At 38.5% G+C, this 27373-nt stretch overlaps 1 protein-coding gene across 1 annotated transcript in view; it reads left to right on the top strand.

The window, feature by feature from the left end:
* Window positions 1-397: 397 nt before the first annotated feature.
* Window positions 398-27373, top strand: part of GALK2 (galactokinase 2) — a 48681-nt gene continuing 21705 nt past the window's right edge. Inside the window, exons 1-7 of the mRNA XM_033070979.1 lie at window positions 398-492; window positions 2404-2492; window positions 3614-3737; window positions 8699-8789; window positions 11688-11834; window positions 24396-24494; window positions 27193-27345. Of these exons, the coding sequence (XP_032926870.1) occupies window positions 440-492; window positions 2404-2492; window positions 3614-3737; window positions 8699-8789; window positions 11688-11834; window positions 24396-24494; window positions 27193-27345 (756 nt within the window). The 5' untranslated portion in view covers window positions 398-439. The remainder of the gene's footprint in view (window positions 493-2403; window positions 2493-3613; window positions 3738-8698; window positions 8790-11687; window positions 11835-24395; window positions 24495-27192; window positions 27346-27373) is intronic.

The following is a 27373-nucleotide window of genomic DNA, read 5'->3' on the forward strand; positions in this document are numbered from 1 at the left end:
AACACTTGAAATGCTAAGTTCCTTGCACGTATGTGCAGCCATTTATCTGAGGGTAACTAAGGAGGCACGAGGCTGCCTGCTGGGAGGGGAGCTGGAGGAACCACACACGAGGAAAAACGGGGCCCGAGACACCCATCCCTCCACATCACTGAGGGATGCGACTGTGCATGTATCATTTTCATTGCGCGTGCGTTTCGCAGGAGCATCGGCAGGATTGCTGGAAAGCCCCAAACACTTCTTTCGCGTGTCACAGCAGCTTCCCGGTCCCACCCGGGCAGAGCAGCCCAGGGCCGAGCGGGCTGCCCAGGGCCGAGCACGGCCGGCGGGGCGGGACGGGGCCGGGCCGCGGGCGCTGCCGCCCGGAAGGACGCGGCGCTCGCCTGCCCCGTGACCGCGGTCCCGCCGGAGCCGCCGGAGCCGGGCCCGCGGTGCCGCCGCCATGGCGGGGGACAGCCCCAGCGCCCTCCCGGTGCAGCTGGTGGAGCAGCCCAGGTGGGTGGGTCACTGCCCGGCCCAGCCGCCGCTTGCTGCCGGGGCGGGTGGGCGGTCTGCGGGCGGCCGGGGGATTGGGAGGACGGGTGGCTAAGCTCGTCCTCATGCCCCGGGCTGAGGTGCGAGGAGGTGAGGACTCGTAGTGTCGCGGCTTTTCCCTGCCCCGACCAAAGAGCGCTCGGGAAGCGCCGCGCTCCGGCCCCTTCTCCCACGCACAGCAGCCCGGCCCGCCCTGACGCCCCTCGCAGGGTGGCGCTGGGGCAGCAGGAGGAATCCTTCATTCATTCATTCTTTTCTTCATTCATCATTTCGCCTGCATCATTTCTCCCCGGAGTATTTGGGGAATACTGATTATTCTCCCCTTTTTGCTGTGAAAGGCCCTGGCGCAGCCCTTGGAATGGCTGCGGCACGTGCCATCCCCGCTCCTTGCCCGTGGAATTCAAACGCACACAAACCAACCTTTCGAATTGCGTTAGCACCGTAGAAGGAGCACGTTTTAAAACGCTGGTTGCTTGCATACGATTGCACCGTAAATCCCACAGAAACGACACGTCCAGCATTTCCAGAGTTGGAAGTGTAAAGTTGTGAGGAGTGCCTTTGCCTTAAGGCTTCTGACAATTTTCTTCTTGATGTAGGTACTTGTAATTCAGTGTGCGTGTTGCAACATCAAGGCCAAAGCCTGTAAATAGCCTTTCATCAGGCCTGCTTGTAAAAACCACATTAAAAAAAGAGATCAATCAGCACTTAGATAAACATGCCCTCATGACTGCTTTGTTTGTTGTCTCTTGGTACCAACACTACTATAAAAATAGCTGTGAAACAAAGCAGCATTCTAAATACTGACACAAAAAGGAATAAAGTTAACACCTAGAATTCTGCCAACAGATTCCCTTGTGGACTATAATATTATTAATGTGATCTTGAGAAGGGATTGAACAATGAAATGGCAGAAATTGCTTTTGCTAATTGGAAGAGTGATATAACAGTCAATACTAGGGGAGATTATAAGAAGGGGAAATCATAGACTTCATACAGCTTTGTAACTAGGCATAAAGATAAAAAAGTACTGAAAGATCTGTTTGAAAATATCACATCAAATCATATAACCATATTTTGTAACTTTCCATTTATAAAAATCTTACAAAACATTTGAATATATGTAGCTGAATAGTAACACAGCCTTTACAAAGATGTACAAACTAAATAATGGTGGAATTTCTAACATCTGTTTCTCACTGCAGTCTTCTTACTTCCACTTTGCATTAACTAGGCTTCCAGTTCTAGATTTGGATTAAATGTAGAAACCTTATCAGGGTTCATGTTACTGGATTTTTGTCAGTAGACTAAAATTTTGCTTTATGGTCGTTTCAAAATGAATGAAATAGGAAACAATCAGGTTTCCAATGCTTCACTAAGATAATGGCTTCATCTGTTCTCAGCCCTCATTTTCCTGTTTTTCTGCATGATACGCTAAAGTATTCCAACTTTGCAAACATCAAGCAGAAGGGTGGAACCTTTACAGCTGCAGGAAATGAAGCAGTATGACAAAGGTTATTTGCTTTGAACTTTCATAGCACATCAGGCACCTCTGAATAGAAAACCTGAAGTACTTTTGCTGGAGTCCTGTGGAGTAAATACTGGCATAAGTCATGGGGATAATCTAATGTTTGGAATTCTCGTTTTCAGTGTATGTATTTATACAAATATGGGGTAATGTCAAATGTGACAATTGATTAAAATCAAGATCTAAGCAGAGTCATCAATGTTATATGAAATAGGCAGCTTAATGTCACTCTTGTAGCAAACTCCACATACTTCGGGAAGCTGAATTGAATTTGTTCAAAAAGCATTGAAACTTCTTGTCTTTTATGCAAATATAGTCCTTCTAAATGTTTCTAACCTGCCTTTCAGATTGCAGAAACTGAAGGAGATGTTTATATCAAAGTTTGGATCAGCTCCCAAGTTTTATGCTCGTGCACCAGGACGAGTCAACTTAATAGGTAAAAGAGAAAAATTCACCTTATGTTATTTTACTTCATCCATCATCCTGGAAGTCCAGTAGTTTAAAACACAGGATGAAAATGCTGGTCTTAATTTTTTTCAGAGAAATTTCTTGTGATAAATGGAAAAATCATGTATAATTTAGTAGATTTTACTGTATCTTACTCTAAACAATTCTACCTGGATATCAGTTTTGGAGAAAAACATTTATAGACAGTAATGATGGTTTTGAAAATTGGAGTAACTTGCCAGCTTATGTTTTTTTAAAAATTAATTACAGTTACCAAATATAACCAGCCCAACAGCAATGCACATGATAAAGCATGAAATTATTCCACCATCATCTCTTTTTTACTCTTCCATAGAGGTATGTCCACAGAACTTAAAACAGTGTGATTCACTGGCAGACTGGAGAGTCACAATTATTTTATGTTTAGGACTTTTATTTCTGTAGCAGCCTTATTTTTGAGATTTCTCTGTCCATGTTAGGATTGTGTTCTCCCTGGAGCTGACTTTCTTGCATATGTTCATAAAATAATCCTACACTTTTTGAAGACGTAGTAAAAGGATCCTGAAAAACAGAGCTGTAAAAGCTCGTTTGTTTATTGTGCAGTTAATGTTAATTTTTATCTTAGTGTTGTGTGAACATCTCATATAGACTAAATAGACAGCATATGGTGACTGGGAATTATTCCCAAGGGAGAGGATGTTTAATACATACATTTTCTGTTTGATTGTTACTTTTTGTGTTGTATGCAACTGTATTAATCATTATTTAAATGTAGTATCTTCTTGGAAAAAGGTGCACAAATTGTATGTACATGATAGTTCTTGTTCTTGGACAATAATCTACATGGTGGGGTTTTTTTTTGATTTTTGTAACCCAGCGTTAAAACATGAACATTTATAAACAGATGCAATAGAAAAAAATCACTAAAGAAAAATTTTTTGTGAAGTAATACAAAATGGAGGAAATATACCCCAAACTTGAGGTAATCAGAGTTGAAACTACAGTAAGAAATTGCCTCCTCCAGTAAACAACACTGAAGTGCTGTAGAAGCCCTGTTACTGCTATTCTAGAAAGAATTATTGCAAAGTGTTTTCTTTGTTTGTTTGCTAGGAGAACACATAGACTACTGTGGTTATGCTGTGCTCCCGATGGCTATAGAACAAGATATCCTGATTGCTGTAGAACCTGTGCAAACTCAAGTTGTGCAACTGGCAAATACAAATCCTTCATACTTGTATGTAATTACTTTGTTTATTCATTAATTTTTATAAACCTTTTCATGTATTGCAATACAGTTTACCTTTTCAGAGATCTGACAGACTTCCATTGCAATACAGAGTATGATTGTGTAAAACAATTTATATCAACAGATGGAATCCCACAGACTGACTCCATGCAGTGTGTATTAGTTCAGAGCAATAGCCTTGCAGCTGCTGTCTCCCACCTGTTTGTTCATATTACTCTGTAAAGCCTCTGATTTTTCTCTCCTTCTAAAGTGCAATTCTGTCTTCCCTTCTTTTATCTCGTCTTTCTTGATATAATCTCCATAACTGGCAGCAGCTCAGTTTCTCCTGGAGAAGGGAGTGAAATGTTTTGTAATCGATTACTGCAAAAGTAAGGTAACACTCCCCTGCTCTGGAGAACCTGAGGCTGTGTTTTCACAACACAACAGCTTTAGCAACAATCCTGGCTCAAAAAATCTGTATTCCTTCGCTTCCACTTCCTTCACAGCTGTTGTTCACAGAATTATAGGCCAATTTAGGTTGGAAAGGACCTTTGAAGATCCCTTGTAAATAATCTTGTTGGCCTTCTGCTGAACTCCCTGCCAATGTCTTTCATGTATTGGGAAACCCCAAAACTGGATGCAATATTCCAGCTATGGTCTCACAAGTGCTGAACATAGGGAAATAATCCTGCCACTCTTTTCAACTTCAGTTTTTCTGTCTCTTTGTAACAGACTGATATTTGTGTAGTTGCATGGCAGTTCAGATCAGGTCACTCACCCACATGAGCTTTTGTGGACATTTTGCAAAAATCAGAATCAGCAAAAGCTTAGTTTAAGCCATTTTTATTGAGCCATTGCTTTAATTGGTAAATTAATTCCTGAAAGCACAGTGTGTGGCAGCACAGGGACAGGAACACACTGTCAAAAGTGGGAAATACTTGAGCACATATTCCTGCTTAAAGCTCAATTTGTTATAAACACGTTCTGAACTGGTGCCTGTGACGATGACAGTTGAAAGGAATTTGTATTTCCATGCTAAGTATAGATACTAAAAAGTTTTTGACTTTGTGGAGTATGTTTTCACATAATAGCTGGGCTGAATTAAGAGTCTGCCCCTGCCAAAAGGCAATGGCTTGGCTTCTTTTACCCCTAGCCTCCCTGTACCTGCTTCTAAAATCAACTCAGCCTCTGCCTTTAAGCAGGCATAGAATACTTGTTTGATCTTAAGGTAAAGTTCACTATTCCCCCATTTTTTGCTTAGATAATTTTCTTTCATTTTAGTGAATTGCCGTGCATTCAGCACTAAAGCTGACTTGGGGTAAACAGTGGGAACAAGCAGTGGTGAACAGGGAAGGGAAATGAAAGGTGTGCATGGGACCTTTCCCTTTCTTCAACAGCAACCTCCCACCAGGGCTTAAGCTGTGTTGCAAAACCATTCTGCAAGAGACAATAGCTTCAGAATTACAATAGTTTTGATTAGGAAAAGTTGTTATAATGAGCACTAAATAAAACAGTAATAAAAAGGTAAACATATTCACTTGGTTTTCAAGCTTTGCTGCATTATATTGCAATTTAAATGGTGTTCAGGACAGTTCCACAATGTAGAATTATAGCCTTTGAATTTAAATTGCACACACTGACACTATATTTTTACATCTGCCCTGGTTTCAGCTTGAAATCATAGCCATATGATTTTTAAGCCATAAACCAAGAAAACGTTTCAGAACACAGCATTAAGCATCTTGGTTTTGTTGAGACACTGTTGCTTAAAAACAAAGCTAAAACATGCCCATAATTTCATAACAAAGAAATATTTTTCAACACTTTGAATGTTACACCACATAACAAAACTGATGACAGTATGTCTTTTTTTCCCAGCCTGTTACACTGGTAGATTTATGCCTGTGGTAAATGCATATCTATAGGCCTTTGGTGAACAAGGACTAACTGGAATCCTCTGTAGAATCACTATTTCCCCTTTCCTTCTTATTTTGTGAACTGGTAAACTGTGGAACAGTTCTGTGGCACTCTTTCACCCTGATAGTTCATGTTAACTTGTAGTAGAAATAGGATAGAGAACAGGTTGCTAGAAAAAGCACCTATTTGTTTTTTATCATAAATTACCTCAATTGATCTGATGCCTTTTATGTTATTTGGACTAAAAAGGTATTCAAAACTTACATTCTTTTGAAGTTCCTGATACCTCCCCTTCACAAATCATCTTTGTAATTGAGAAGTATGTGTAGAGAGAATATCTGATGCTATACTTCTCAAAATGCCTTCAGAAGTACCAGAGGATAATAATTAGAAATCAGTTCTCACAACAAAACCTGAAAGTTTTGTTTGTTTGTTTTTAAATCAGGGTACTTGTACAGATGACAAATAGATAAACTAACAGATTGACAAGGCAATAAGGTTCTGTGAGAAAGAGCCAAATTGATCTCCCAAAAATAAGGATTAATTACTATTCAAGCGGTAAAAACCACCTCAGTCACATTACTTAAAAATCTCGTCTAATTATACGGAAAAATGGAAGTTTTTATGTCTGGTTATGAAGGAGTGGCATTCTTTCCCTATCATTCTTTAAAACAGAAAGGCTGGAACAGACAGTATCAAAGTAGTTTTATTTCATGGGTATGTTTTTCCCAATCTTTTATTTTGTTATAAAGTTCTTATATTAGACTGCCTAATTTTCAGTAGGAGGTTCAAAGGCAAGCCTGAAGATTTACTGATTTGAGATAAAACTTGGATATTTAGGAGCTGTTTTTTTATAAGAAACTGAATGTGATAACAAAAAATAGACTTAAGGATTTTGGGGATTTTGACAGTCCCACATTTTTTGTTTGTGTGAATTATGTCCATATAAAACCTGCCAAAGTCAAAGCCTTTTTTTTTTCTTTCATTTTCCAAATGAGAAGATTGCAGAAAAGAGCAAAATGCATTTTGAGAGGTCATTATTTTAATTTATCTTGAGAACCAGCAAATATAGTCATAATATGTGTCTGCTTGTTCATTGAAATTTTACTCTGAGAGGGTAAAAAGAATTATGAAGATAAAATATTTTAGAACTCTTTTTGAGGCAAAGAAGACTTAAGATTTCTCTTAATCACTTTCACACATTGCTTTCCACCAACCTTGTTTTTTATAACAATAATTTAGGATTATTGTAGGAAGCAAGCAAAAGCAAGCATAGAATTTTTAAACCTTCATTACTTATGAAAAGCATTTTCTATTTTACAAATACCTCAGGGAGGGTTTATTTTATTCAAGAACCATAAGAAAGTTGATGTTTTATTCTCTTGGAGATCATTTAAAATATACATGAATCTCAAATTGGAGGAATGTACAGCCATTCTCAAACTTTCCTAGTACTCTAATCTCAATACTCCCTTTCCTATCTTCTGTATTCCTCTACAAAACCTAGTAATTTCTGACACTAGCTGTGTGCAGTTCTTTGCTGCTGCACTGTTGATAAAATCCTGTTTGTGGCACTGAGGTAGCAGCTTGCACATAAAACTGTACACCAACCTGATGGTTTGCACTGTAATTAAGGTTGAACTTGAATGTATAAGTGGCAAAATGGGAATTGTAAGTTGATACTCAAAAGTGCAACATCTGTCCTGTGGAGCTGGGCATAGTTATGGCTGGGAGTACAAGTGGTGTTCCTTACTGCAGTGGGGCAAACAATAGACCAGATGAACTGTGGGGCCACTGCAGCATTGCTTGTTGCTTTGGGGGCTGCATGACACAAAAATTGCAGCCTTTAAATGCATCAGAATAAAGTGAGATTTTTAGACATTGCTTGAAGACAATTATATCTTATTAAAGATGTTTTATATTTGTATAACTTTTTCTCCGTAGGTAACAGAATAATTAACTGATAAACGTCTTTCCACTATTATCCATTACAAATATTAATTAGTGATGTCCTTTAGGACAGAAATGAAACCAGGAGATCAATAATCTATGTAGTTTATAGGGACCAGTATAAGAAGGAAAAATTCCCTCCTTTTAGCAGGTGCAGACTGTCCCCTGAAGTATTATTTCTCTAAACTGGTTGTACTCCTGTTAAATATTTCCAGGAATTCAGCTGCCTCTGTTCATATTCTTTAGCAGAACTTTCCTTGTAGAGCACATCTTGATCTGGAACTTGTAGAGCACATCTTGATCTGGAACTTTTGAATATTTTTAATTTGATTTCTTGATGTTCTCACTGCCTTTGTTGTTTCTGTGCTGGGCACCTGCTGTCATGACATCAAGCAGATAAAGTTCTGGGAGTTCAAGGGTACAGACTGCCAAACAACTTACACACCTTGGGGACTGACACGCCTCTCTGAGGCTCTGCATGTCACCCATGTTCATTCTGATAGCACCTAGCTGTTCTTTAGGAACATTCAAGATCACTATTTTTATTATTTTGAAAGAAAGGTGGAGTAGGAATTATCCTGGAGGAAACAGATAAAATATTTAAACTAAATATTTTTGTCTTGTAACATACATAATAAAATTCTGCAGCCTGTTTTAGTCAGGTGCCATTCAGAGCAAAGGTAATGAAGATGAAATCCTGAGGAGGAATTACCAGAGAACCTGAAGTTTATCTCTCTGTAGTGAAGGTTTGACAGATATGATTATTTAAATTTTCACTTCTAAGAAATCATGATAGCAAACACATACATGATGGAAGGCGTCATGCCTGAATTAAGGATGTCAAAGGCAGCTTAATTTTTGGATTTATTTAACACACTCTTTATACTTAATCAAGAATTCTTATGCTTTCATCTAAAAGAATATATAGAAATTACTGATAAACTAGACGTGTGAAAAGATCAAACAAAAAGCCAAGCCAGAAAGCATTGCACTGAAAACCATCAAATCAGTCTTGTCCATCGGCAGGTGGCAGTAACAAGCCACGTTTTTTTCAAACTAAATGTAATACAAGTTAAAGCCTCAAGGTTTTTCTGTTTTTGCAGGGATTTCAGTACTAGTGTTAATAACATTCAGATTAACAAAACCAAACCTCAGTGGCATAACTACTTCCTGTGTGGACTGAAGGGTATCCAGGTAAGCCAAATCCATTTAATTTATGAAATTAATGTAGAAATGAAATACAACAAGATTACCTATTTACCCTCAGTGTTTCCCTGCATTCTATAGCTTTTTAAAAACATACAGTTGAGTATTTTTATGTTCAAACTTGAAGAGGAGATATGAGTGGGTTTGCTTTAAAATATTTGCAGAGCACTGTTTTCACCTCTATAAAACAAATTACTGTAGCAAATAATTGCTTAGCAAAGGTGTGATCAAACATGATCAGGATGACATTTCCGTATTTTGAAGTCAAAAGGAATGCTTTCCAATGGAATTATTTAATTAAAATCTGCTTTGAAAAAGGTTTGGAGGTTTGTCTTTCAGGACATGAAGATCATATCTTAGTCCTTTTCTTTCTATGGAAGCATTTAAAAAACATGGACTTCCATTAAAGCTTAAAACCTATAATTTGTGCACAACAGCTGAGTGAAGCTGACTCATGCAGTAGGCAAAAGAAAATGCAAAAGCCAAGTAAACAGCATACAGAAGAAATAATCCATTAAGAACCATTACTCATCCTGCTTTTCAGAGTTTGGAATTTGAATGGGATTTTCAGATTGTCCCGAGTTGAAAGTGCAGCTATGCAGGAAGGGGCACACTTACGGTAAAGGCAGGAGCACAGACACACAGACACACAAAACAGACCTTTTCCTGTCTGCCCACTCCAGGTTTATCTCCCTCTCCACACTGACCTGATGACCCAACTGTTGAGAAAGCAAATGCTGGTTGTCAGTGCTGCCCTGGGAGGTGGCCTTAACTCACCATTGAGGCTCCTGCAAATCTCACCTGCTGTTTGCAGGTGAGGCACAGAATTGACAGAAATCATGGCCCTTTGAAGGGGGGGCGAAAAAAAAAGATTACTTCTCTGCTCGATGTCAATCTAAGAATATTTCCAGAAGGGCAGATGGGATAAATAGTGATAGCAGGTCAGGAACAGCCAGCCCAAATTATGGGTAAATGTGCTTCTTAAAGCACGTGAAGTTTGCCTCAGGATAGGCCATCTAGGTCACCCCACAGGATGATCCAATAGCTGAGGACTGCAGACTGCTGAATAGCCTACCTCAGAGCTGTCACTGGAGTCTTCAGAATACAATATGCAGAACAATCAGTGCCACAAATCACTTTATTACAGTTCACAGGTCCAAACAGCCCCCTGCTTCTATACATAGACCCAAATAAATTACTTATGTGTGCAGTAACATGAGTATTTTCAATTTTGTATTGCTCACTAACACAGGCATTTAAATTGCACTGACTGTAGAGATATAGATTAGGTTTCTTTACAATATATCCTTTCTTATATTAAGGCTTGCATGACCAATTGACTTATTTATTTTTCAGTCTGCTACTGAGATTTGTTTCCTAAGGACAAGCTTTCATACTTGAAGGTTAATTTGCAGAGCAGGTTTGTAGACTCTAGTACTGGCAGAAAAAAAAGCATAAATGTTACAGACTTAAGAAACTCTGAAATACAAGTACTCAGAGGGTCCAGCGGGATAATCTGTTTATATTATGTTGAACATGCTATCCTTTTGGGACAGAACTGTTACAGAACTTGGCAAAGTCCATTTTCATTTTTGAAACCGAAATACGTTTTCTATTTAAACATCGCGTGATAAGTCTGCAAGCCTGATTCACATTCAAGACAATCCAGAAACTGTGGATCAGTTTCTGGTTACTCAGGCATTTTCTGTTTATGAACAAGCCTGTCTAGTGTTCTTCATGAAGGGGCATGGGCAGCAATAGTACTCTAGATATGAATTTTCTTTATTTGTAAAACAGGAAATTCAAAATAGAATTTGAAGTGATGGTAGAAGACTTTAAAGGAGGTTCTTTGTGCTTGCTGATCTCGACCATTGATATTTAAGGTTGAAGTTGTTTCAGGAGAAGTAATAGAAATCTTTTGAAGGTGGACACTTCTTTATGAAAATACTGTTATTTTTTCTGATTCTTGACACTGTAACATAGTTTATTGATGTATAAATTGCATCGGAAGTTTGCTATTCATATACCCCCCATATACAGTGAATGATTTTTTAATAAGTACTGCATGTTTGTTTCAAACTAATAGCAGGGAGAAATTTATATAAAAGTGATTATAAATAAAAAGACAAAGCAACTAAATAATAATTAAAAGAATATGTACATGAGGATTTATGACTTCTGGATTAAATGTATTATCTGTGATATCTTTCATGTATGTTAAAATATTTTAAACTTCATTCAAAAAACAGCATGCCAGGGACCATCCCCGCTGGTAGGTGTGTCTTTGTGACCCTAAAGCACAGAGCTCCTTAACTACCATTGTGGTTTTCCCATTGTGAGTCCTGTGGGTGCTCCAGGACACGAGTATCTGGCTTTGAAAACAGCTGCATGGCTACTGGTTCCCCCTCAGCATCATGTGGCTCCCTAACACCACGTGCCAGCGTTGGAAGTGAAGCATAAAGTGGGCCTTGAGTGCTTTGTGGTGCCTAAAATGAAGAGCTGTGGAGAAAAGGACAAAAGCAGGGTATAAAAGGATTGGTGACTTTGCACTTACACCACGGCAGCTCAAAGCAGAACCAGTTGCTGCAAAACCCACCCACGAAGCTCGGTGAATTCTTGGGCGTGCAGCCCATCCTGAGTTCTGCTTGGGGTAGTTATATGTTTGTGTACAGCAATTGCAGACATACCTTTGGCTGAAGCCCCACCATTGGCTTTGTTCTTAAGGAACAGAATGAAAATTTTGCTTTTGCTTTGTTTTGGAGATACCAGAAGCAGGTCCTTGCTTCCAGCAACTCAGCAGAAGGATTCTCTTTCTAAGTATCAGATAATTGCAAGCCTGAGCCTGTCTGTACTTGAAACTGAGATTGTTTATTTTTTCATTGTTAGGAACATTTTGGTCTTAATAACCCAACTGGAATGAATTGTCTGCTAGATGGAACCATCCCTCCAAGTTCTGGTCTCTCTAGCTCCAGTGCTTTGGTGTGCTGTGCAGGACTCGTGACACTCAGAGCTAATGGAAAAACCCTCTCTAAGGTAATTTACTGTAAAACACGAGTGTGTCAGCAGTAAAATTCTACTTAAAATTAAATATTGTTAATGCTTGTAAACATTAAAAACACGATACAATTGTTTTTGCAAAGAGTTGTTGGATATAAACTTAAGATATTGCACAATTGAGCAAACATCTTTGGCCAAATTTTGGCAGGATTTGAATTTGGCAAGAAAACAGGCTTACATTAAAGCTGAAAAAAGGAGCATTATTGTAAGCCTGTATTTTGGCCAACCATCAGGTCCATGCCTGGACCAGATGTGCTATCTGCAGGCCAGGGCTGAGGATATATGTGCTGAAGCATGTGGACCACACCCCCGAGGCCTTTACTCTCTCCCTGAATGACTTTTCATGGCTTTAACAGCAGAGCATCTGTTGGAGGCCTGTGGAACAATTTCTTGATAAATTATGTAATCAGCACAAAGCAGAGGTAAAATTCTTCCATCTGACTCTCCTTATTCTCTTCACAGTTTTTTTGGAATGAACATATTTACAATCCAAAACGTATTCCTCATTTTTAAACAAACATTAGTCTAAAAACAAACCCCAAGTATGTGACCTGTTAGCAGTACAACTGTTAGCACTGTTTGGCTTGTGTAATACAGATTTCTGCAGGAGTCATGGTCCTTGAAGGTGCCATATGGGAATGAAGTTCTCTCCATTAAAAATGTCTGGTTAAGTGAAACTAGGATCTTAAATTAGAACATTGTCAGGAAGAGAAAAGAACAGATCTAAATGTGACTGTTACACATATTTGTGCCTATTGTCTAAGACAGACATTCCCAAATTGTGGTACAAAGCCAACAGAAAGTGGCACATGATGATGGCAGCTGTTAACTCTGCTTGTAACAAGCACTTCTCTGAGTCATGAGGTGAACAGATCTGTGCAGAAGGTTTGTGCTGATCTGTTGAGATGTACTTCTCTCTGAGGCTGCAGTTCCAGGAATGCTTTCAGCAGTGAATGCACCATCCCAAATTCCCCAGCTCTCAGGGCTTGGCTTCAGGAGCATCGGGCAGGGCTCAGGCAGAAAGGAGCAGGGTTAGGAAAGCAGGGAAGCTTTTTATGCAGGAGCATGTGGCTACAGTTTCTGTCCCCCTGACTTGTGTTGGTGTGTGATCAAAGGTCAGGAAGGGACTGGACACCATAAGAGAGGTTCTGGTGTGGAAGGTGAGAGGTGTAGAGCAGTGGGAGATGAAAACCTGAAATTCTTGGATGAATGAGACTGCAATTAAAGAGTTGGAGGTGACAGAATGTGTACCTGGCCTGACAAGCTTCTAGTTTTGCACAGATGGTCCTACCACAGCTCAGCACCATCTCTGATGGTGGTCACCTCGAGCAAGGCTTGGGAACAACTGATCAAAATCACTGCAGTGCACGTGTTCAGAAACTGGCTATCTGCACAAGCATAAAACTGACAGAGGTCATAAAGCCCAAATTTTACTAGGTAGTAAAAAATCTGTATTTGGAAAACCAGAAGCCAGGTTTTCATTATTCCAATTCTGCACGGTGTTCTTCGGAGAATAAATGATACCGTGTATCTTGAGCTAAATTTACACATGGCTTGGGAGTCCTGGCCAGGATTAAGGCAGACTTGTTGTAAAGAAAGGTGCAAAACTCCTCATTTTCATAGAAAATTATGGAAGAACAGAAGGAAGACAGAGACTCCACTGAATGGCTTTTCTTCTCATGTGTCCTATTCAATCCTCTTCCTGCTAGTTGAAAAATGTGCTGAAAGTTAAGCTTGTGTCTGAAATACAGTTGGACAAACACAAGAGACACAATTGCACATTTTTGTCAGGAAACCCTGCTGTCTGCAGCCAGATATTTTACACTTGGGATGAAAAATGAGCAATTAATGTACAGATGAGACTTCTCAATATCCACTGTAGGAGCAGTTAAGAACATATCCAAGGTTTTGTATGCTTGCATAGACCAAGGCACCTGGTTGTCATGGTTAGGAGAGGGTGACAGCTCTGAAGAATGATTGCTTTTCCTCAAATTGAGTTTCCTCAAATCTTACAGGACAGTAAAAACTCATTCAGTGTTTTTGGCTAATTTATTATTAAGCATTAGAGACTTCTTACATGTAGCTAAATCCAGAGTCTCTGTTGCACTAGATTTATGCTTAGCCTTGCAGAACTGCCTGGTGTAAGGCAGGGCTGGTCTGAGTATAAATTAGAGCAATCTAGGCATGTGAGTGCTCAGAAGTACAAAACGTGATCTGGCCACTTCTTGCCAGCTCCTAATGCATCCTGTGCTGGTGTCAAACAGGATCTGTGCAGGATCCAGTCCTGCTGGCTCTGTGTCAGCAGGGAGCTTCCCCATGGCAGGGAAATTCTGAGCTGAACACAAGCAGGGGCTTTTCAGATCCTTTCTACTAAAAAGCAAACCAGGACCGTGCATTTTTAAGGCTCTGGATATTTATGTGTTTGTTTATTTTAAATAAGAAATATCACTTTATGCCTCCCATCCATATTTTTTTTCCAAATGCTTTATAGTTGGGAAAGTTGTAAATTGTAGTATTTATAAGTAACAATATTTGGTTATGATGGTAATTTTATGAGAAAATATTGACTTTTTGACTCTCACTAGTATGATGGGCTTTGCAAAATCTTAGTATGATGGTTTGTAGCAGGAAGACAGGAAACTTCTGGCTTTGGAATCAAATTTGGCTGAATTGTAGGGCTTCTGTAGCCAAAGTTATGAAAAAATGACCTTTTACTGAATGGAACATTTATCTGGTTTGTTTCTGTGAAACTATTTTTATGAGAATATTTTAGTTATATGCTCTTTTTTCCTGATAAATGTGAGTTTAAAATAGTTGCTGTAGAGTAAAAGTCGTTGAAATTTAGAGCTTTTATGAGATAGCACTTCCAGTGTGAGAGATTAAGAGCCTGTGAGATTAAGAGCCTGTGAGATTAAAAGCCAAAACCCCACAAAATTAAAAGCATTGTAATAGCATGGCTAGAATTTCATGGTGGCTAACTTTAAAAATAGCACTTTTTTGACATTGAAAACAAAATCAGAAAAAAACATGCTCTCACTAATTGTGTGTAGCAGTCTGCAATAGGGCATTGTTTCAGTGTGCATACAATATTTTTTTTAAAAAACCATCATACACATACACAATAGTTAGGGAAAATACCAGTTCAAGACAATTCAGCCAGATGTGCAGTGCTAACCAGTTGCAGCAGTGCAATAGCATTCAAATAAGAAGATGGAAAATGTAGAATGTGATTTTTAAAAAGAATCCATTTTTCTCCTCCAAACAGGATACCAGTCTAAGGCTGTGTTGGCATCAATCAAACAGCAGCAGTGCTCAGTAGTAGGAGTTCCTGATTTTAAAGTGATTTTTATTTCACCGTTACAAAATCAATCTATTGTATAACTTTTCATCAGGAGATGATACTCTTTGTAAAGGAAACATAATAATGCTCTAAACTGTCCCAGCTTTGTGTTTCGTGGTAGGAATTAATGAGGACAGAAAATCACTTAGGACTTGGTAACTAGATTTACTTGAAAGATGTGATGATAATGTTGTGTCCAAATGTTGGACCTTGTGAAAGTAAGGTCTGTACAGCCACCTTAACATTTTTTCTGTTACTCAAGCCTGGGAAGCTGTGTACATACTTATTGGGAAGAAGAGATCAAAAGTGAATAGGGTTTATCTAATTCAATGTGAAATGTTGAGCATAGGAAGGGGAATCATATTTAGCTTTATCTAGACTGACAAAAAGCTAAGTCAGACAGAGTAAATAAAGGATCTAAATCTGATTTGTAATGGCACAGTGTCCATTGGCTTCACTTTTCCCAGACTGCGGCTCAGATGAATTTGAGTGTGGGTGTTAAACATTTTTAAATAGTATTTCAACAGTTACTATACCTGCTAGTGTCACTGGTTTAAGTGGGAGTCTGATGGGCCATCTGGAATCCTTTCTACTTTGTTTCTGAAGCCTCTGTATAATGAGGAAAGCCCTGGAGTTGAACCCTTTACCTCTCCTAATCCATAGTTGTCTGGCAAGAAAACCTGTGAGTATCCATACTGATAGTGTGACTTTGAAATGAGTAATTTGTGCTGATAGTACTCCTTAGAATTGGATTATACTTTATTTTATTTTCTTTAAAAAGTATTTTTTTTATCATTTATTTTATTGATCTGTCAAAAGTCTTTGATAGATGCATGCTCAGGTTAATTATATGAGAAACCAAATTGTTTACACAAAAAATGGCACATATATATTGTATTTTAAAGTACTATTAATACAGAGAAATGCTCAAGTTCCTTTCTCCCTGTGGAATTGAAAAAACAAGGCTCTTGTTAAGCTTGACTGTTTGTAATCAAGGGGAAACAGAGTACTTTAGAGGAGTGGTAATCAAAGACCATAATCTCTCATCAACCAAATTGATAACCTTCTATTTGAGCATGTTAGGAGGCAGACAAAGTCAAGCTAAGATTGCTGTGCTTATGAGGACATCCAGATACTATCTGACAAATACATTCCCATTCTGGAAAAAAGTAAGCATAATTACCTTGCAAAACATATATGAAGTTCAGCTAATTGGGATTTTATGTGCAAACTGGAAGCAGATGGTAACTTTCAGCAACCTATTCCTAGTCAAGATGAGGTATTAAAAATAAAAGCATTCCTGGTGGTAAAAGTAACCTCAAAAATTTGGGCATCATTTTATACCTTACTAAATGAAACATAGTACCTTATATTTCAGAAATTATTTTTATACCTATGTACATATATATAAAACGTGCACAGATTGGAAAAAAATTGACAATATAACTAGAGTTGAAATATGTTATGTGATGGAGAATATTTCCTTACTGTGAAACACTCATCTTTATCTATAAATGTTTCTTCTGCATTTTCAGTCTTGTTTATTCTGAACCAAACTCTGTAGAATTTAATAGAAAATCTACACTACATTTGCCATTAAATTACCAACATTATTTGTTGTAAAGGAAAGCAGTAGACTGAGTCTCACTTGCCAAAATGTTAAGGAGTGTTCATTGAGGGACCATTACTCTATTTCCATAGAGGGAGTAAATATATGCACAGCACTTTTGACTGAATTGATATTTAAATACTACACTTACTTAAATTTGCATGATGAAGAGAATTCTGGAGCACTGAAAATGACAGTGCTAAAAATAACTTACATTAACAAATTCATTTTCTTCGTGGAGCTTCCATTCACAAACAATAAAATTTAAAACAAGAAGAAAACTGTTCTCTTTTTTTTAATTTTAAAGATTAGTTACCATTCCTACTGCACTGTAGTATATAGAAAATCTAGCACACTTAGCTTGGGCCAAAATGAACTACATTAAACCACTGAGGCAGATGTAATTTAATACTATCATTTTATGAAGAAGATTGCTTTATTTTGGCTGCTGTCATTCTGGATTTGTGTATATCAAGTTTCTGTGTAATGTAGGGTGAGCTGTTCCAAAAAAATACTAAGCAACACTAATTCTGTTTTACTAACAAATATTTGCCTGTCTCCTACTCACTAATTGTCTTACTTTAAAGGGGTTTATTCTTACACAAGTTTACTTCTTTGAAGGGCTGTGTGAGATTGAAAGGGATTGATCACTGGTTTAGAACATATTAACAGTGACAGTTATATAGGGACAAATTCTGTCACAGTTTACACACTGTCCAGGTCCATTATTGCATGAGTGAAAATCAGAGCAGTTGGCCCTTGGCCTCTTGCTGAGCAAGAGGACTACTAAAGGTGAAACTCCCTTATCTGTCCTCACTCAGATAAGTCTTTAGGTTTCTATTTTTAGGATTTTTTTTAATAATTAAGTGATCATCTGTTCACTTTCATTATTTCTAGTATATCTAAATACCTTCCTACATTTAGGTCTTCATGCTTTTTATCACTAACATCAAACTGATAGAAAGTAAAATAAATTATGGGGCAACAGAGAATCAAGTGAGCTGTATGGGGTGGGTTATAATTTATCAGTTCTTTGACTTGAAAGACCAAAAACACTCAGCTGTAAATCTAAACCTGAATTTGAGGTGTTTCATATTGAAACATGAGTAGAGAAAAGCACATATTAGTGAAAAGTATCATTTTACTGAAAACTCACTTTTTCCATTAAAAATCCAAAACAAGGTAACATGATGCAGAGCTACTGATGAGTTCTTATTAGAAGAAATCTCTCCATCTAGAGTAACTACACATAAGGCAACTAATAATAAAAAATCACAACCTTTCTTTGTCAGACTAAATTATATCTTCACTGGTATGATTTCCCAGATTAGACTTTTTGCATGCTGGATAGGAAATCTTGTGATTCAAAGATAAAACCGATGTAAGTGGTAGTAATTTCTTTCTTTGTAACCCAAGATTGACTTGCTCCTTATCGGGAGAACCTTAAATTGTTTCAAACAAAAAGCAGGGGTAGTTAGTAGAGTCTTAGATCAAAAGCTAGCCTAGGTCTGCACAGAGGGGGCAGTTGCCTGCTAGACAAATGAGTGTTACCTTCTGCAGTAGGATTCATTCTCGACAGACTTCAGAATTAAGCTTTGCAAACAAACAGCCCAAAAAATACATTTTGAAAACTGTTAGTTTTAGATATTTCCTAGTGCTCCCGCTAACATTGTCTAAAACCTGAGAGCAGCTTCCTTAAGTAATTAATTTACATAAATTTCTTAATGCTTGTTTGTTAGTGAATTGTATGTACTGAGATTCTTCTCCTAGTGATGTGCCTTTATATTGTTTTAATTATGGATACTCTAATTTATTGGGTTGTATCTTTTTTTGTTGGATAAACAGCAAAAAACCAGTGTTAATATATCATGAGACTCATGTATTCTAAACATCTCCCATGGAAGCACAGCCAACCTGGCATGTGTACTTGCCAACAGCTATAAAAGTAGTGTTTGTGTGGATGATATTTGGTCTGGCATTCAAAAGCTGCAATATTTAGTGTTTCTTGACAGATCACCAGGGAGACTTCAAGGTTTTACTCACCTGCCAGCTACTGCTGCTGTCACTTACACTCATCCCTCCCCCGTGTTCAGAGGTTGCACAGAGCCCGTGTGTGAAGCAGCTCGGGGTATTTGTAGAATAATTTCAGGTATTTTCAGTTTCCATCCCCACTCACTGACCTCACTAGAGTCAGCAGAAGGGAACAGTTTGCTTCAGCTATGTCACTGCCAGTATTGAACAAAGGGACTCTGCACAGGAGGGGCAGATATGGTCACATAATTGCTCCTGATGACTCTGGTCAGGGAAGGACGTGGAATTGTAGTGCTGAGCTGCTTGAGGTTGCATTACAATGTGCTTATGTTAACACTAATTAACACACATTTTGTGTGGCTCATTTGTCACGTTAAAATTGCAAACGATTCAGTGACATTTTCTCTAAGGTGTCTAAGAGAAGCTGTAAGTCTGCCTTTCTCCTTTCTTACCAACCAAGATAGTTAAACTGAAAAAGATTTACGAAAAAGCCACATGGAACAATTAAAGGTACAGAAAGTGTTTTAGTGTATTAGGACTCTGGAAAAATCATTTATAGGAGGAAGGGTCAGAGATCCATCAACTGATGAATGTAATTGATGGAGTGGATGGGAATCAGTTATTTGTTGCCCCTTCAAGAGCAGCAGGTATGAAATAAAGCTGATCAGGTAATAATTAGATTAATAGTCAGATTAATAATCAACAAAAGGAGACAGTTCTTCACCTGACAGGGTGCAGAAGTCCTTGTTCCTGGATGATCTGTATGTTAAAATTATGCATGAGTTAAAAGGGAGTCTGGACAAATTCACATCTAAGAAATCTGTTGTTGGTAATTAAGGGTGCAGAACTGACATTCAGCCTAGGGAACTCCCTATTAAAATAAAAAGTTCTGGGGAAATAAGATCTTTACTTGGCCTCTGGTCCATACTAAGAGCTCACTTTCAGTTGCAAGATACAGGACTAGAAGTGGTATTGGTTTGATGCACAGAGGCTGCTTTTATCTTCATATATTCTATATTTTAATTCTGACTCAAGTCTTTTAATGAATTTTATCTAGCTGAAAATCCCTCACTTAAGGGCACATGCTCAGGCACGTGATGGGATTCTGGGGCTTGTCCTGGGCAGGGCCAGGAGAGGGACTTGAAGATCCCTGGGGGTTCCTTCCACATCAGGGTATTCTGGGATTCTGTGATTATATGCACTTCCCTTCTTGAATAGGTTGTTGGGTTCTTTGGGGTTTTTTTGCAGGGGGGGGTGAGATCAAAGGAAACATCTCCTGATGTTTGAGCTTTTTGAATTACTGTGTTAAGTATATCACTTTGTTTGTTTAATAGTAGATGAGAGCTTAGGACTTACTGTCTGCATCGTGGTTATCGTTCACCTGGTCTAGTTAGTGCTGTTGGAACAACTTCCTGAAACAATAATACAGAAATTCAGAGGGCAGTAATATATTTAGACTTCACAATAGTTGAGCTAAAGAAATTTTTAATTTATCTAAGTAGCTTTTTTTAAATTCATAATGAGGCTATTCAGACCTAATTTAACTATGATTTTAATATCTTTCTGTTTCACTTTTCATTACCATCATATTAAGATTTTAAATCCACCCTGCAACCATTTCCCTTAGACTATATTCTTTACAGAATACGCCACGATGCTGGAAATAGGGAGGGTTTTTGAATTCTCATTTCAGCTTTGTGGCTGATTCACATGACTTTGAACAAATCATGTAAGTATCTGTGCTGTCTCTAAGTTGAAGATAACAGCAGCCTTACAGGAATGCTTTTAAAGTAAACTGTGTAAAATTCTATGAAGATTTAAATTGTGATTTACTAGTATTTTTGAAATACTGCTTTAGGGATGAAAAAGCATGCTAATGAGCCTTGGGTGCATAGAACTAGCTATGTTTTGTGGCTGGCTCAAAGTGATCTCTCATATGAATCAGAATGTGTGGGATGCATGTGAAGTCTGTGTGCAGATGAGGTTTATTCATTCTCTGTATTTCTCATGTTGCTTCATGAGGAACAAATATCTGCCTTCACCGAGTTCAGTGAGAAAGTCTGTTCTGGGACTTCTGTAGAACACAGTAGGGCTAACATTGTTTATTTTACACACATAACAATTGCATCTGGAAGTCTACCAAGGACTGTCAGGCCCCCTCTAACCTACCAGCCTGGTGCTGTGGTGTAGCCTGGGGTGCATTCCCCTGAATGTGAGTGTGAGAATGCTGTGTCACTTCTCTGCAGGAAGTGCAGTGCATGCAGAAGGAAGGTGTTCAATGCCCAGATATTGTTCAGACAGACATTTGAGATGTTGCACATTGTGCAGTGAAATCTGGGATCTGAGAAGCTCTGTATTTTTACACGTCAGACATGCACTGAAAAGATATAAATAGCAGATGATCCAAACAGCCCCTGCCCTAAAGAGCTTCTGAGTGTTGCAAGTTGAATGGAAACAAAGCATTGCTCTGAGATAGGCAAAAGCTATTTCCTTTTATTACATGGTTCTCAGAGACTTTTTTTCCTTAGAGATATTTTCTGTGGAAGCCTAAACTCTGAGAACTTGTGTAGTAAAATGTGGGTTTTTTCACTTTCTAGTAATGAAGTCACACATATTTATAGCATTATCATGTGAGAATCCCAAGTAGCAATTACTAATTAGAAAGAGGGGGAAGATACTCGTCATTTTACTGAGGAAATGGAGTCATGATGAATTAAAGAGACTTCCCCTGACTCATGAGAAACTTAATGTGGAGCTAGAAATTGAGCCCAGACCTCCTGAAATTCAGTTCACTGTTTCAGTCATATGACCATCCTTGTCCAAGTATCAAATATATACACAAGGCTTTCCAGTTTAGTCTTCACATTAGTTTCCAATGAAACTTTGCCCTTTCACTCATTTTAGCAAAAAGGCAAACATTTGCCCATTTGTCTCAATAGTAAGTAGAAACTGCTCTCTATACAGATGACAATTTCCTCTCCATTCACATGCTTCTCATCCTAGTATTAAAGGCCAGCCTGTGTCAGCAAGGGCCCGTTTAAATTAGAAACCAAATAATATTTCAGGGATGCCTTGGGCTGTCTTGTGGAGAGGGTTCTTTGCAACCCTTGCCAGTTACTACTTGGTGGTCCTGCCAATCCTTGCTAAGTTTCAAAACAGAAGTTGCTCAAGCTGGAGCAGCGCTGCTTGCCCGGCATATGCAGCTGGACAGCTGGGACAGAGCGAGGGCCGGCGCTCAACCAGGCTCAGCTCACCAGACCTTGTAAAGGGACAGGGGAGTGGCACTGTCCTAATTGCTAGCATTCCTCCTCTGCAAGACTTCTCCTGATACTTATTTAATAAGCCTAGGCTCATAAAGTCTAAACAATTTAGGCAATCAAGTGGTAGCTGATGTGTATGTGGAGATAGAGATGCAGCCAGACTAAGTGAAGAGTGAAATGCCTAATTTCTGACTTGGCCAAGCTTTATCTGGCAGTTGCAGCTGAAGTAATACCTCAGGCAGCTGTGCCCAAGAATGGAATTTGTGTTGTGAGTACCTCAGGAGCTGTACTTCAGGCCAGGTTTGTACAGCCACAGCTCCTACTTGAGTGCACATAGCCTGTGTGCCAGTGTGGTCTTCTCATCCAGTCAGTAACACTCATAAGCTCCAGTCTGAAGGTTCCTGCCAGTGGCAACAAAAATTAGGGATGTGGTATTGCTGTGTTCTCAGAGGGTCAAAAGGCAGGTTCTGCAGAACTGGCTGAAACATGCAGGCTTTCCCACCTCACAGCAAGAGTTGTTTGTAAATAGGCACACCTTCAAATGTAGAAGGGAGTGAGCATCTAGAGACTGCTGTGTGTGGGGTTTGTTGTTTTCTGTGAAGCTGTTGCTGAGTATTTTAGCGTTAAATGGGAAAAAAGCATCATTACATTCATTAGCATTTCATTCAGAGTTCTTTTCAGCTCATAGTGGAGCCGGGGAAAACTAGATAACTAGATAGATACTTGGTAACTACATGTTAAAGTTTCATTGATGCGATTAAGAGATCTGAGGTTCAGACTGGAAATGGGACTTGAATGGACACGGGACAGGGAGGAAAAATGAATTTTCATGAACTTGGGAAACGGTTTTTGTTAAAAAGAAAAAGCATCAAAATGCATGAAGTTTCTATAGTTTCTCAAGAAAAAGAAACATTATTTCAGCTCATCTTTAAAATACACAAAGGAAAGGCAATGCTGAGAGTATTTTTACTGACTGTACTTTAAATGTTCTCTCATTAATGGTCTTTTCCTCCTAAGAGGTCATTTACCATGTTTGATTCAAAGAGATCCACTCTGCATAGTCTTAGAGTAACTTTGTTAATGTTTTTTGATAACTTCTGCTTATCAGCCTAAGGCTTACTGGCCATAACTGCATTGTGAACTCAGTAAATGGTTGTTAGTGCATTTGCAAACAGTTCAGCCTGATTACATTCATCTAAGCACCAATTTTACAGCTGTGTCAGTGGGGCCATTACAGGACTTGAGCAAGCAAGCAGGCAGGCACCCTGTGCATACCTCTCTCAGCACTGTGATTTACTGCCTCTATCTGCTGCCTTTTACAGCTGTGTGCTGGCTAGTGTCCCTGTCTTGCTGCTTAGCTTGTTTCAGCCCTGCAATGCTACATCCTGACTGTGGAATCTGAATCTGACTTTGCCACTGGACTGGAGAACAGCCTGTGGCTTTTCTAAAGTTCTTTTCCCATCTTCCCTGTGGTTACCTTGTGCTTAGTAAAACTAACTGGTAGGGGTTATACTAGGTGGACACAAATACTTTTCTTTTGACCCACTTCTTTTTGACTAGTCTGTGTTCTTTGACCATTTTCCAAGCTTTCTCCTGTGTTTTGTTTTGACTTGGCCTGATAGCTGAAAGCTTTACTGTTGATTATTATTTTTGACAGTTATGACATCGATATTCCACCCTCCCATAGTATCCTCTGACCTGCAGGTATTAGAATGCACAAAGATATGTCCAAAATGTCACAAAGGAATGCACATCACATATAGTTACGAATTAGTTCAGATAAACAGAGTACAGTATCTCAAGGAGACATGACAAGCATCACTGACTTAAATATCTGCAGTGAGAAACAGTTTTGGAGTAATTTCTGGTAATGGAGTCAGCACATTAAAACAGTATGGAGTAATAACTTGCAATTTTTTGCTAAGCTGAGATTCACATGTAGATGGATTCATCTAATTAAGTCAACAAAACACTGGCTGTTGGGATGGAAGGATTTGAAGGAAGGTGGGAGGAGGACAGCTACAAGAGTTAAGTGTCTAAACAAGGATACCCTGAAAAGCATTTGGCTATGGTAGGTCCTCTGGAGGCTTAGTTGGTTCGTTTTTGCTTCAGAACAAAAGGGAAAAGGGGCCATGCGACACCCTGGTTGATAGCAGCTTATGTTATTTGACCTGTAAAAGATAATAATTCCAGAACTCTGACATTGTTTCCTTAGTTTTCTCACTAATTAGTATGTAAACAAAATAAAAGTATTAACCTTAACTGTGGCTGAAGGTTCACATGTTAATATTTTTCAGGTGGAACTCGCAGAAATTTGCACAAAGAGCGAACGTTATATTGGCACAGAAGGTGGAGGAATGGACCAGTCAATCTCTTTTCTGGCAGAAGAAGGAACTGTATGTGTACCTTTGTAATCTAAACTAACAGTGTAATATTAATTTATGTAAGCAAAAAAACCTTCATTAGGTCTAGAAGAAAGACAAGAAACTGGAATACTTTAGTAAGCAGTATAAACACCATTGGTATACAAATGGATCAGGAATTAAATTTAGAAACTTGGGTGCAATCGAGTATGACAAGTTTGAATTAATATGATGAGGAAAATCAGAAATGGCAAGGAGGAAGGAAAAGATGTGGAAAAAGATGTACTCTAGAAGAGCACCAGGTTCCACTATTTGGCTAATTCATGCTGAACTTAGAATGTTTCCCATATAATGAAATCTGAATGGTCGGCATGCCTTGTATTCAGTGCAAATGGGATAATTATTACAAAAATGCTTTCTTGAAACTTCTTATAACCAAACAGTTCTAGGAAGTTTTGCCAGGTTCAGTTACAAAGACAATAGAGACTTCTTTTTTCACCAGTTTTGCTAATTCCAGACAATTCTGTGGCTGGATTTTGATGTAGAAGACATTTAGCAGTCTTAAACGTGGTGACAGAAGGTGAACTAGCTGTGATAAACAGGACCTGCCAAGTTATGCATGAGTGCCTGCAGTAGAATTTACAGTGAGGTTCATCTGCTGTCCCAGAAGGTGCACAGGACTGCAACTTTTCAAACCTCAGACCTGTCAAAATACTTTTATTGGAATTAATGTAGCATTTCATAACAACCTTTAGTTTCCATATGACCGTGGCATTATGTCTCTGCAACTTTTGTTCCTTACTGACATGTCTTGGATGAGCTTACACAGAAAAAAACCCTATTTCCTAGAATTACACCAAACATTTAATGCCATCATATGACACATGTACTTTCAATTTCACATCACCTGTACCTTCATGTTTATACTGTTAGTAGTAAAAGCACAGCTGTATGAATAATGAAAGAAGGAAGCAGCATATTTTCCTGCCATAAACAGAGATGATTATGTAAGTGGAAGCTTTTCTGATCTATACCAGTGGCAACCAAAAAGACAAAGAAAATGTTGGATGAGAAAAGAAACTGTGAACAAACCAGAAAACATTCTTGCTTCAGTGTACTTGCAGCTGAATGCAGCTCTAGCCTCCCATCTTAAAAAAAAAAAAGTACAGTACAGTAAAGGACACTGAGGTTTATCAAAGCTAGTTTTTTTTAATATGAGCATTGACTGAATAATTTCAAACTTTTCAGCTTGGAAAACAAAAGGTTTTGAGGGTGATACTTTGAAGCTTGTAAATTCCCTAAACAAGTAAAGAGAAGGTAAATGGAGGATTCAATGTTTTTCATAACTGAAGAGCTAATAGAAACACAATGACATTAGCAAGCAGCTTGTAAAAAACAAACAAGGAAGTTTGGGGTTTTTTCCAAAACATTCATTGTTAAATTGAGAAATACCATACATTGTGGAAGGCAGAAGTTTTACAAGGATTCAAAAAAGACCTTTGTGGATACACTAATAGTGTGTTAAACTATATGTTGCTATTTAACATAATAGTCAGATGTTTCTTCCTGTGTAAGTTTAACCATTGTAATCTTTGCTTATGGGAATTTGGAAAAACATTCCCAAAGAAAAGATTGCTTTGTATATGTTCTATTTTTATAGTCCCCCTAAATAGCCATTTATGGCTACTGTCAGAATCAGGACACTAGACCAGCTTACATTCTGGTCTAATGTAGCAGATCTTAAAGGGTATATTGAAATGTAAGCAAGTCAGTCTGTCTTGATAGTAATTCTGTGATGGGGTCCAAAATCTCAATGGCAGGGAGTGACACACATGCTGTACATAATGTACAAGCGGATTTGTCATTGTTTATTTAGCACTCTAGCTGCTCAAGGGACTCTCTGAGGGTGAACAATGCCAAAACCAGTAAGATGTCCCTGCTTGCACAGTTACAGTCTATTCTAAAAAGCCAAAGCAGGGCACATGATTTACAACTTATCCCAGTGAAAAACCAGATGTGAATTTAATCTCTTGATTACATTACATCCTGAATTATTTAATTAATGGATGCCTAAGTTATTCCATGAAAAGGTCACAAATGTTGGGAACATCTTATGCAGCTTGTGTGAGCATGTGTGAGGCAAGGCAGTCTCTTATGTCAGAAAGGAACAGTAACTACATTCTTACACATAGTTTTATTTAGTTTCTTGGTGTGATTGTCTGTATTTACCATCATCACTGCCTCAAATCAGTCCTAAAACGTTGGTAAGATACTATACCTCAGTGAACTAATCTTGCTGTAGTGCAGAATCAGAAGACTGAGGGGGAGATGGACATTGATGAAGGGGCAGGGAATGCAAAGCCCCTTGTTTCTAGTGGCATGCACATTAGCTTCAGCCAGACCTGGTACTTCTCTGCAGATCAAAGTGAAACTGTTGTCTTAAACAGGCAAGAAAAATAGGTGGGGTGGGGTTCTGTAAAATGCTGAAAAAAACCCAAAGACTTAATGGAAACATTTTAAAATCCAGCTACAGGGAAAGGTTTGAAATGTATGTGTAACATGACCAATGAGGTTAAACCTCTTTTCTTGCTGTTTCATGTCAGTTTTCTTTCCTTAACTGTCCCTGGATTTTCAAGAGAAAAAACATGCAAATTTGCATTTGATTTATAGAACTAAGTGCACTGTTAGCTAGCAGTAAATTAAAACTAACCATTCATTTTTCTTTCAATAGGCCAAGTTGATAGAGTTCAGTCCACTGAGGGCAACTGATGTTAGACTTCCAAGTGGAGCAACGTTTGTTATTGCTAACAGTTGTGTTGAAATGAATAAAGCAGCAACTTCTCATTACAATATTAGGGTAATGGAGTGTCGGCTGGCTACAAAGGTAATGCATGGCTTATGTCAAACTCTAA

Source organism: Catharus ustulatus, chromosome 12 (genome assembly GCF_009819885.2).
Source record: "Catharus ustulatus isolate bCatUst1 chromosome 12, bCatUst1.pri.v2, whole genome shotgun sequence".
NCBI lineage: Eukaryota > Metazoa > Chordata > Aves > Passeriformes > Turdidae > Catharus > Catharus ustulatus.